This window comes from Scylla paramamosain, chromosome 5 (assembly GCF_035594125.1).
Source record: "Scylla paramamosain isolate STU-SP2022 chromosome 5, ASM3559412v1, whole genome shotgun sequence".
Classification (NCBI taxonomy): Eukaryota; Metazoa; Arthropoda; class Malacostraca; order Decapoda; family Portunidae; genus Scylla; species Scylla paramamosain.
The window spans coordinates 16,207,989-16,220,652 of record NC_087155.1 but is presented as its reverse complement, the minus strand read 5'-3'; the positions used below and the strand labels follow the sequence as shown (position 1 = coordinate 16,220,652).

Here is a 12,664-nt window from a genome sequence, read left to right as displayed (position 1 = left end):
GTCCTTCCCCTTCCTTTCTCCTTCCCATCTCCCCTTCCCCTTCCCATCTCCCCTTCCCCTTCCCAGCTCCCCTTCCCTTCCTTCCCCGTCGTCAGCCAAACTCTTCTTTTGATTGAAACTTTGATGATTTTTCTTCTTTTCTTTCCTGGATTTTTTTTTTTTTTTTTTTGTCACCGAGTAAGCCTCCTTATCTTACTCTAGCTGCTCTCTCTCTCTCTCTCTCTCTCTCTCTCTCTCTCTCTCTCTCTCTCTCTCTCTCTCTCTCTCTCATGACCTTGAATGTTGCAACGTCAAGAATGATAATCGATCAATCTTTCTCTATTTTCTTTCTTTCTTTTCTTAACATAGACAGTCCTTCTCCTTCTCTTCCTTCTGCCTCTCCGTACCATCTTCCTCTCTCTCTCTCTCTCTCTCTCTCTCTCTCTCTCTCTCTCTCTCTCTCTCTCTCTCTCTCTCTCTCTCTCTTACCACTACCTGTACTTCATATGCCTCTCTTCAACTTACCTGCCTTAATTAACACACGTATTTGTTTCTTTACAGGTGAGAGGAAAGATTTACGTGTGAGATGCCTAGAGGAGAAAGAGGAGGGCTGAGCTAAGGTATTGTACTAGTTATCTATTCTGGGTACCTGTGCTGGTGGTGGCGGTGATGGAGGAAGTATTATTATTATCATTATTATTATTATTATTATTATTATTATTATTATTATTATTATTATTATCATTATTATTGTTGTCTTCTTCTAGATAAAACAAATAGATATAGATAGATGGAGAGAGAGAGAGAGAGAGAGAGAGAGAGAGAGAGAGAGAGAGAGAGAGAGAGAGAGAGAGAGAGAGAGAGAAGCGCCGTTTGATAATGGTTATTCTGGTCGGTGGCGAGATTAATATCGAGAGGTTAATTAGTAGTGGTAGTAGTGATGGTAGTAGTAGTAGTAGTAGTAGTAGTAGTAGTAGTAGTAGTAGTAGTAGTAGTAATAGGAAGAGGAGGAGTAGGAATGTTTTTGTTATTGTAGTAATAGTAGTAGTAGTAGTAGTAGTAATAGTAGTTTTTATTATAGTTGTTGTTATTGATAACGTAGTAATAATGTGAACATCACAAAAGCATCAACAACACAAACACAAACACCACCACCATCACCACCATCAACAACAACAACAACAACAACAACAATAACACCAACAATAACAATAACCACCATTACATAACAACAACAACATATCATGCATAAATTCTCCCTCTTTTGCATTTGAATCTCCTTGCATCTTCTCTCCCCTCCCTCCCTCCCTGTCCCCCCCCCCCGCAACATTTTCACCTCCGTGACCCCGTAGCGGGCGTCCACGGGTCAGCGTTGTGTTGTGGGGCGAGACGGAGGAGGCGCCCCGACCCTCCACCCCAGCAAGGGTCGGGGCGGAGCACGGGCGGGGCGGGGGAGGAGTGGAAGAGGAGGAAGAGGAGGAGGGAGTGGAGGTTCGTTCTGCCAGTTTTTCTCCTCGAAGTGAGCGGTGGCCGAGTGAGGTTTAAACTCTCTCTCTCTCTCTCTCTCTCTCTCTCTCTCTCTCTCTCTCTCTCTCTCTCTCTCTCTCTCTCTCTCGTGCGAAACTTGTATTTAATTGTCTGGGAAACTGTTGTGTGTGTGGGGGGGAAAACTGTTGTGTGTGTGTGGGGAGGTTGTGAGAGAGAGAGAGAGAGAGAGAGAGAGAGAGAGAGAGAGAGAGAGAGAGAGAGAGAGAGAGAGAGAGAGAGAGAGAGAATAATGAAAGCCAGCTAAACCAGCCTCCACTCTTGTACATTTGGGTGAAGATAACTGTAAGTGTTCTCAATGTGGGAGGTTCACAGTAATTGGTGTTGTACTCATTGCCGCCACCACCACCACTACCAGCATCACCACCGCCACTACCAGCATCACTGTCAAATGCGGTAGTGGAGTGGTATCAATAGTAATTGGTCATAGTATACATAATAGTACTTATACATTGCTATCTCTGTTCCTCTTTGTGATGTTGATGTTAGTTTTAGTAGTATTAATAATTAGTAATGATAATAATACGAATAATAATAATAATAATAATAATAATAATAATAATAATAATAGCAGCATTCATTAATTTGTAGAGATCTCCATTGGAAATGTGTGCGTTCTGGTTCTCATAACACAGTTCACTGGCCCCATTCTCGCCGATGATTACTGCTGCCGCAATCTCCATCACTTAACCACTTACTATTATATTACTACCATTGCTATTAATATGCTGCTGCTGCTGTTGCTACTACTACCACTACTACTACTACTACTACTACTACTACTGCTGCTGCTGTTGCTGCTACAACTAATAATGCTATTGCTACAGCCTCCTCTTGCCCTCCACTTTCCTCCATCTTCTTGATGGCACTTCCATCACCATTCCTCAATTCTTGTCACCCAAAGGTTGTCTGACAAACACTTTATAAATGTTTCATAAAATATTTATTGAGCATTTGTTCAAATTTTTAAATACAAAAGTCGATTACATAAAATCTATTAAATTCAACAATATTTTGAAGTTTGAAGGTATCACATTTGATGAGGGGAGCACGTCGGTCCGTATACACACTGTGGCTGTTATGTACAAGTGGGCGCCGTCCACGCCGCGCCGGGCGGGGTGGGGGCGGCTCACCTGCAGCCTGGCGGGCCACACCTGGTCCAGGCGTGAGTGACGGAGGAATGTAGTGACCAGGTGACCTGAGGCCAGTGCCAGGCCACAGCGTGACCCGTCCCCGCTAACGATGGCCGGGAACAGAGGGCCACCCGCAGGGCGCCAGCGTGACCTGTCGTATACTGAACGTTAGGTACAGAGAGCGTCACAACGTCAAGCGTCTGGAGGGCGCGGCGCCGCGGCCACGGAGCCGCTCACCCTGACGCTGGTGCGCTGCGGCACACACGCCGCTACTCAAGCAGTGACTTCCAGTACAGAAAAAAATATATAAATAAATATATACACACCATGTGCCACGCAGTGCAACGACACACACAAACGCACACTCGAGGCGACACACGTCGTGACACACTCGTATGGAGCAACACAAGCCGCTCACCCGCCGCGGCACCAGTGTGAGGGAGTCAACAGGCAGCTGCAGCGCCACCAGCGTGACGCGACGCACGTCCCGCCGTGACGGGCGTGGTGGCGCGGCCTGTCCGTGCTGCTGCCGCACCTGCACGAACGTACATTCACGCACACACCTACATACATACAGACACACACACAACTCCCTCACTGCGGCGGCGAGCAGCTGCGTGACAACGCTCTGAACTTCTCTGAGGTGCAGGATGACTTGGGTGGGGTGAGGTGAGGTGAGGGTGACGGTGGTCCTGTGGTGAAGCTGACTCGAGGAATGCCCCTGTGGGAATGTACAGGTGGGGAGGGAGGGCGGCAGACTGAGTGCCCCACCCGCTGTGGCGCGACACTTAGCCCGTGTGTGTGTGTGTGTGTGTGTGTGTGTGTGTGTGTGTGTGTGTGTGTGTGTGTGTGTGTGTGTGTGTGTACAAAGAGCCAGCTGGTGCAGTACAGTTGCCTGTCGTGAGTACATCGTCCTCACGACCTGGAGTCTCTAAATATTTCATCGGAACAGTCACTTTGTTTCTCGGTGGCGCGTTACAGAACGACACACTAACACGACAGTCATTACCAGACCTTTACAAAACACAATAAATAAACACAGACTCAAGTAATGACGGCCTGGACATGTGTAACAGTACCATACCACCATTTACTCATTTTAACTTTGACAACATATGCACTTCTTCAAGAAAAGAAACACACACAAATAATGGCTTGGCGTACAAACATGTGGAGAACAGAGTGAACAGAATTTGGCGACGAATCGAACCAGCTTGACACACACACGCACACTACTACTACACACACACACAAGCACACACTGGACTAAATGGCGCGTCACGTCGAGGTGGGCGTTGCGTACCCATCTCTATTGGGGAGGGGTGGAGTGTGTGCGACAGAGAACACTATGGCAAGAAGTGGTTGGGGAGAGGGAGGAAGGGAGGAAGGGAGAGAAGGAGGAATACATCAGGATCGGGGGAAGGAAAGCAACGGACGGCCCAACATCGAGATGCTGGAAGGCCGTGGACGGAATCAAACAGCAAAATAATGCTAACGTGTGAAACAAGAGCGACTTCACATGCCTCGCCACACACCTGCACCACGAGAGAGCCAGGCAGGACAGAGGGGCAGGTGTGCTGGAGGTGGCGAGGGGTGGGAGCAAGGGAGGGAGGGAGGGAGGGTGGAGTGGAGAGGAGGGAGAATAAACCAAGAACTGATTCACTAGAAAAATAACTTTACCATCAGGAGCAGCAACAGAGAGATAAGAGGTGGAGGAGGTGGAGAAAGAAAGGAGATGCGAAGGACACGAAGGAGGAAGAGGTGGTGGTGGGTAGGTTAGATTTGATTCATATATACTAGCATATAGCGTGAAGGAAAGGAAGTTAATCACTCAGAGAGAGAGAGAGAGAGAGAGAGAGAGAGAGAGAGAGAGAGAGAGAGAGAGAGAGAGAGAGAGAGAGAGAGAGAGAGAGAGAGAGAGAGAGAGAGAGAGAGAGACTGTTCCATCCGATACAATTCAAAAGAACGAAAGCACACGGGAGGAAAATGACAGAAGATGAAAATAAAAAACCGAGACAGGATAAGGGGAGGTTCATTCACAAGGGAAATAATTATAATGAAGAATTCCGGCAAGTAACGTAGGGAGGTCCTGAGCAGAACAGAGACGCCAATGAACGGGCGAGGCTTACGTCAGCGTTCTCACAAGAGGAGCCCGTCAGAGTACTTGAACCATTCGAGGCAGGAGGGAGTGTGGAGGGGAACAGAAGAGAGAGAGAGAGAGAGAGAGAGAGAGAGAGAGAGAGAGAGAGAGAGAGAGAGAGAGAGAGAGAGAGAGAGAGAGAGAGAGAGAGAGAGAGAGAGAGACGGAGGGGGAAGAAGAAAGAGAAGCACTAGAAAGGGAGGGAGAGAGAGGAAAAGGAAGGAACCAGAGAGAGAGAGAGAGAGAGAGAGAGAGAGAGAGAGAGAGAGAGAGAGAGAGAGAGAGAGAGAGAGAGAGAGAGAGAGAGAGAGAGAGAGAGAGAGAGAGAGAGAGACTGATTCATGTATAGAAAACACCTCAGTAGTGAAAGAGGAGAGGAGAGGGAGGGAGGAAAGGAAGGAGGGAGGGTTAGAGATTAATACATTACAAAGGCATGAATACAAGAGGGAGAGAAAAGGAAAAGGGAGATGGAGGAATGGGGGAGGGAGGGGGAAGGGGAGGGAATGTGGTTGGTTACTGGCCTTCCTTGAGGTTCTCTGTCATTACACTTGATAAAACTACGATCATCTTACATGTGGTGGGGGAGGAGGGGGTGTGGATGGGGGAATGGGGTGTGGATAGGTGGATGGGGATGGGGGGTGACCGGCAGGTGAGGAGGTGACTGGTTGGGCTGAGAGACTGGTAACTGTCATGTCCAGAGAGAGAGAGAGAGAGAGAGAGAGAGAGAGAGAGAGAGAGAGAGAGAGAGAGAGAGAGAGAGAGAGAGAGAGAGAGAGAGAGAGAGAGAGATAAAATGGCAATTTTTACGAAGTTTAAACCACGAAATATTGTAAAGAATAAATGTCACACAATAACAATGATAAGCTTTTGTAATCTTATCTCTCATAAGAAAAAGTAAAAAAAATCAAAATCTTTTCTTTTTCCCATTTTATCAAGACGTGTAGATAAAAAAAATTACTTGTTTTCTTTTAGTTCATTTATTTATTTATTTTTTTAAAAGTTTAGCAAGACTTTTTTGTATGTTAACATTTTAGAGAGAGAACATTTACAAAGAAAAAATAAATAAAACTTCGGCCTTACGACAGTTAATGAAGGAAGACAAAACAGCAAATCAGTAAAATAAAAAGAACAAGAAACTATTATTTTCATCAAAGTAAAAATGCGAGAATGTCAAACTAATTATCATAAAAAATAAAAAAAATATATTCAACTCTGGACTTTGAGTTGTTAGTTGGCTGCAAGTAATTTTGGGAAACATTTATAAAACATTAAATTTAGGCCACTTTTTGCCACTTTCGCAACGAGAGAGAGAGAGAGAGAGAGAGAGAGAGAGAGAGAGAGAGAGAGAGAGAGAGAGAGAGAGAGTCAGCCGTCCAGTGACTAATACTGTGAACCGGCGAGCTTGTAGTGAGGGACTGGTGGGGAGAAGATTGAGCTTGTACCCGTAAAGGAGGAAGGGTGGTGGTGGTAGTGGTGGGAATGGTTGTGGTGGGCAGGGTTAGTGTCAGAACAGGCGGCGGTCCCAGACACATACAGTAAATACATACACACACACGTATACAGGAGCAGCGGCGTCAACAGTAGTAATAATAGCTGTACAGGATTGACAATTGTTATGTTTCTTGTTTTTTTCCTTTCACAAATAAATATCACGTGAATACAAGCCATTCGTTGGGCGGTTGTTAGCCCACACTACGTCATTCTTTACATATACATACAAGGCCACGGAACTCCCTTGGATTGTTAAAGAGTGTCGGCATTAACACACTGACTGTGACTCTCCTCAATAAAATGTTGCATTAATTTTTTTGTGTAATTTGTAATGGCACCATTGACAGCAATACAAGAGTGAATGATGTAATAGTTAAAATATTGCGGTGCTTGTTGTTGTCTAAGATTGTAAAAGAATTAAGAATCAAGACCAGCGTCTCTGTCACCTGTTTTATCATTGTCTCTCTCTGACGCATCTGACAAGACTTGTCGTACCATACTCACGTCACAAATGATCATTTCTAAACAAAGTACAGTGATTTCTTTCACACACACAATTTAACATGTAATCAGCCAGTATATGAACCACGAACTCAAAAACTAAAGAGTATAGGCGACATTTTAAAGTTATAGTTGGCGCTATACTGCAGAGTTATTCCAGATTCGCATTACAGTCAGAGAGAGAGAGAGAGAGAGAGAGAGAGAGAGAGAGAGAGAGAGAGAGAGAGAGAGAGAGAGAGAGAGAGAGAGAGAGAAAAGTCAGACCATCCTCATGGGAGTAATTTGTCCCTAATTGCGAGCTGGTGCGTCAGAGGAGCACAGGGACGCGGCTCTTGTCCAAGGGTCTTCCGTGGCCACCTGGGGTCGCAGGGCGGATGGGGCGAGGCGTGACGTCACTGCCACGCCTCGGGGGTCACGCCGGGGTCAGAGTGCCAGGGATCCATCGTGACCTCCGAAGGGCGGGAGAGGCGGGGGGTGAATGTGAAGGTTTAGCACGAAGGTATTTTCTCTTTGGATCGTGGGACAGTCAGGAACGTGATCGCCGCCGCCAGATTGCGTGAGGCAACAGGAGGTGTGGGGAGTAAGGCGAGGCGGCGGGAAGCTTTAGCACCTGTTCACTGAGGAAACAACGAAGGCGTGATATTTTGAGTCAAAACTGACAAAATATCGAACTAAGGGCACTTACTGAAGTATACGCGGTCTTAACACGAGAAATAAACGTGTTAGTATTTAGTAGTGAGGACTGTGGTGACCTCTAGAGGCCATTAGTATGCGCCGGGGCCGTGGGGTCCTACTCCGTCCCAGAGGCCGGGTGGCGGGGCGCAGCTGGCCCGTGGCCGCCACACACTCATTAAGGCAGAGAACCTGTTCCTCTTCTCATCACAGTTCGGCAACAAATGATTTACGCATGATGATGGTTAGTTTGGAATTTTAAATTTTCGAATGGTTTCACTTAATTTGTATGGCCCGCGCCACAACGAGGGGCGGGGGACAAGGGAGGGGGAGCCTCCCAGGGCCAGGCAGGTGGCTGCTGCCGCCCACCGCCTCCCCGCAGGTGTGGCCACAAGGCTGAGGCAAGGCAGTGCATAATGCGGATTCACATTACATGTAAATTTTTTCAGTAACATTCTAGATGTGTTAGGAGTGTTACGTTATCATTATTAACGAGCATGACGCGCAGGAAGGACAGACCAGTAGCTGCTGTCGCGTCTCTCGACGGGAGTTCTTGTCTCTTCTCTAAGGTTTGGAATGATGCATAAAGATTAAGGAAGCATTGTTATTGGGCGTGGCGGACAGCTCAGACTTCCGTACAGCAGTGCTTCCCAGACACACGGGCGCGACGTGACGGGAATGCCAACATTGTCACCGGGGCAGAGGGCTTTGGGAACACTGTTACCTGTGGAAAACTGTTTATGACTGCAGCAGTGACACTCAGAAGACTAATAAAGGATTAAACATGAAATGTGACGAGAGAAAAAAATAAATAAATAAAGAGTGGGTCAAATGCAACTAGTCTGGGTGGGAAATAAGTAGTCAGAAATAACTATACAGGAGAAACATTTGTAATCAGTGCATTTTGACTAACTGAATGAGACTGAGTGTCCATGAAAAAATATAAGGCAACAATGAAATTTTGACGTGTATAATGCTTGCCTGTTTTGGTAATTTTGAATTGTCATAAAACTGAAATATTGACATACAGGCTGCAGAAGAAAAGAAAATGAAGCATTTAGTTACGTATTTGTTTTCATTTGCCCCCAAATGGAGAAAAATACATGATTTATTCATTAAAAATTATTTAATGCCTGACATCCATGACTTATGTGGCTGGAGACAGAGAGACGTAGCACCCGTGTGTCTGACAGGAAGTGAGGCACACATCCTTGAGAAGCAGTGGTGTACAGCCCCCGCAGAGAGTGTGTGTGTGTGTGTGTGTGTGTGTGTGTGTGTGTGTGTGTGTGTGTGTGTGTGTGTGTGTGCCAGAACCGTCCAGGACACAGCGAGGTTTTTGTAGACACTCAAGGTGACGAGACAGGAGCTTCCACGAGAGGCGCGAAGATCACCGTGAAGTCATCCTGAAGGGAATCATGACAAGGGAATCGTTCATATCATTCGTTCATTCATCACCCCGCACAGCCCCACATGCCCCCCACTTGTGTTCGTGCCTTTAAAGATTCGTGTGTGTGTGTGTGTGTGTGTGTGTGTGTGTGTGTGTGTGTGTGTGTGTATGTGTGTGTGTGTGTGTGTGTGTGTGTGTGTGTGTGTGTGTGTGTGTGTGTGTGTGTTCTAGTGTAGTGAGTGAATTCCCAGTACTGGGTGTCACAGGAGTATGGTCGCCTGACTATGGATCCGTGGCACTCCTCCGGACGGCGGTGAGGTGCCGCCGTTCAGCGCCGCCCTGGCACTGCGTTAACACTGAACATTATCTCATCGTAACTTTTCTGTCATCGGGAAGTGAGTCACCTGATAAGACTGATGACCTTTACGTGTGTGTTTGTTTCCAGGTGGTGGCGGGCGTGGCGCCTGCCAGGCGCTGGGCTGCCCACGCCCACCCACGGACGAAAAAACTGAGAACCTTTCACTACTAGAATGTAACAACATAGACATACCAAGTGAAAAATTCAAAACGATCCATCAATAAGGAACATAAACAACGAATAAAGATTGTCACAGCTCAAGAAAGAAAGAAACACACACACACACACACACACACACACACACACACACACACACACACAAAACCACCTCATTACTGGGAGGGGGGGAGGAGCGGACAGCCAGGGGTTAAGAGGGAGCGGAACTTTTCTTAACTTGTCAAAACTGTTCTAGTATGTATGCAAATTTAGACCTGCATGAAGCAACAGTAGTTTGTTACTCACTGCAGTGTACTGAAGACTGGGGCAGAGGGGCGCAGGACGAGGCGCTGGGGGCCTTGGCCACCCTGCTGCATGACCACCCCACCTGCTGCCGCCCCACCCGTAGTGCACTACTCTTACACCGCCAGCTGACACCTTAAACTTGGCTCCTAATAGACAGAATGAATTTGATATATACTCTATAATATTTACAATAGCCGAGACTTCACCCGACACACACACACACACACACACACACACACACACACACACACACGAGGCCAGCGCAGTGCCCCTCTCGAGGCCTGAATCACTCAGACACAATATCACATTGGTTATCACGGCACTACCTTATATACAAACGTTCAAAGATTTCTGCTGACACTTGTTCACTAACACTAACACCAGACTTTGTAAAGTTGGCATTGATTGGCACCATAATCCCTCTCCAATGTTGCTGGGTAACTAAGACAAGAAGACCTGCGAGGGACTGAACAGTGGAGGCGTAATGGACTGATGCCATTCGTTGTAGTTACTACCATAGAATAAGACGACCTTAAAACAGGAAGTCGTAGCGAGTACTGCGGGAGCAAGCACCTCTCATGGCACGGAGGGCACGTCATGACGCCCCTGGCGGGAGGGTGGCCGCCAGCACTCATGGCACTGGCAGAACAGTCTGACATTGACGAAATGTACAGTTCATGGACACCAGCACAGCGACACACTGGGTTGGGTCTCTAACAGTATACATATAGGAATACTTTTCCCTGACACCCTGAGCAAGTTCTACACGAAGAGTTCTTTACATAGCACAGCCCTAGATAAGTGACACCGCAGAAGCAACATGTGGACAGCACACAGCCAAGGCGATCCGTTCATGGACCAGTGACCAGTTACCTATCTTGACTGAGCCGCCGGCCCGGGAAATTTACCTTGAATGTTCGGTGGGGCTGAGCACCTGCTGAATCTGGGTTGGGGATTGGTTAGGGTGACCTAAGTGTGACAAGCGTCACCGCTTTTGTTTGTGCCACAACCCCAGGTTGAGCACGGACAGGCGGGGCAGCTGCATAATCCTTTCTAGACCCACCGTGGTGATGCGATTGCAGCCGTAGAGGTCAATGCAGTACAGGTTGGTGAGGTGCTCTGCTATGAGTTGCAGCCCCTTGTCCGTGACGCGCACACACTGCCCGATGTTGAGGGTGTCCAGCTCGTGCAGGGTGCGGGCAATGCGCTGAATGCCGTCGTCGCTGATTTGGCAAGCCGAACACGACAGCGACCTCAGCGTGAACAGCCCCTGGGATATGTGAACCAGCGCCTGGTCCCCAATTTTGTCACAGAAGGAGACGTCTAGCGTGGTGATGCACGAGCCTCCCTCAGCCAGGTAAGCAATTCCGATGTCCGAGATGTTGTCGCACGACCTCAAGTTCAGCTCTCGCAGGCTGGGCATCCGGGCCAGGTACTTGAGGCCCGAGTCTGTGATGCTGGCACAGAACGAGAGGTTTATGCTTTTGAGGTTGGGAAGCCCATTGGCGACATGCCTTAGGGCCTCATCCGACAGCTTCTGGCAGTCCTGGAGGCCGAGGTATTCCAGTGCCCTCGTGCCGTCCGCAGCCTCCTGGTGCTGGCCCGCCAGGTAGGCAATACCTTGGTTGCTCACCAGACAGCATGACCTCAGGTTCAGCTCTCTCAGTTTTTTCAGCCCCCACGCCACCAGCAGCAGGCCAGTGTTGGTGATGTAGGAACACCCTCCCAACTCGAGCACCTCCAAGTTTCTCAGCTGCTGAGCGATTTTTCCCAGCGCAGAGTCTGAGATCTGCTTGCAGAGCGAGAGGTTGAGGTGAGTGAGCGAGGGACACTCGTTGGCGAAGGCGTGAGTGAGGCTGATGTCGGAGACGTTGTAGCAGCCGGAGAGGTTGAGGGAGGTAATATTAGGCACCCCGCTGATCACGTCTCTCAGCACCCGCCGTAGCGAGAGCACCTGCACACGGCGAATCCCTCGACACCCCAGCGACTCGAACAAAGACGGGTTGGCCCTGCGCAGGTGGAGCTTTGCCTCTACTCCTCTCCACACGCTCTTATGATAGGCAGCGTCCCGCCAGTTAGCACACACTTGGGCCACACGCCCCTTGTCTTTAACATCCAAGTAACTGAATATAAGCGCCAAGATTTCTGGGTATAAACACGAAATGTGTGTAGTCTGAGTCTGAGTCTGTGGACACGAAGTGTCCACTCCACTGTCCTCCATCTTGACTGGCGAGATACACTCTCCATAGCTGTTGCTTGGACTTCGCCAGTCACGTGAACTTTTACCCAGCCTCCCATTGGCTGGCGACGGTGACGTCGTGCGCGGGATATTTGAACATTGCGAGACAGCGTCGGCATGAGGCAGCCGCGGAGAGAAGGTGAACCTTTCTCACAAACACCTCCAGAGGTTCCACCAGGTGAAAATAGAATGATTCTGGCATTCCCGGCACTGAAGCTCACTGTTCTCACCACCGCACTCACAAGTCGCATCATCCTGCAAGTTAAAATGAAGTTAATATATCCCCAAATAAAAATATAGAAAGTACTATGATTTCCCGACTGAACGAACGTATTGAACTAAAGTTATCGTACAGTGTGGCCGGGCGGCGCGAGGGAGGGAGAGGGACTGGGAGCGGAAGGGAGAGAGGGAGGGAGAAACGTGTGCGGGCTAGAGGGGCGCGGGGCCGAGAGAGGGAGGCCCGGCCCGGCAGAGGCCCTGCCATGCTGGGTCCCTCTTGTTCCCACCAGGAAATGAATTAAATCTATGTGCTAGTATGACTTAGATTCCATTCTGTGCCTTCGTAAATATATTTCCACCCCAAACGGCATTCTTTTTCATTAATGTTAGTATATATAAATAATAAGAAACGTTGCAACTTTTCCGTGTATATTCCGTGTGCGTGCGTGTGCGTCTGTGTGTGTGTGCGTCCGTGTGCGTCTGTGTGTGTGTGTGTGTGTCTTAAAGGTGTCCTGCCCGCACACACCCGCACACACCC

The 12,664-nt window shown here is 48.4% G+C and overlaps 1 protein-coding gene across 1 annotated transcript; it reads right to left on the bottom strand.

Annotated features, from left to right (window-relative positions):
• Nucleotides 1-2,444: 2,444 nt before the first annotated feature.
• On the bottom strand, nt 2,445-12,182 carry LOC135100594 (F-box/LRR-repeat protein 14-like). Its single transcript, XM_064003637.1, has one exon. It carries the CDS (start codon nt 11,887-11,889, stop codon nt 10,654-10,656), a length of 1,236 nt encoding a protein of 411 aa, XP_063859707.1. The 5' UTR covers nt 11,890-12,182; the 3' UTR covers nt 2,445-10,653.
• Between the last annotated feature and the right edge of the window lie 482 nt (nt 12,183-12,664).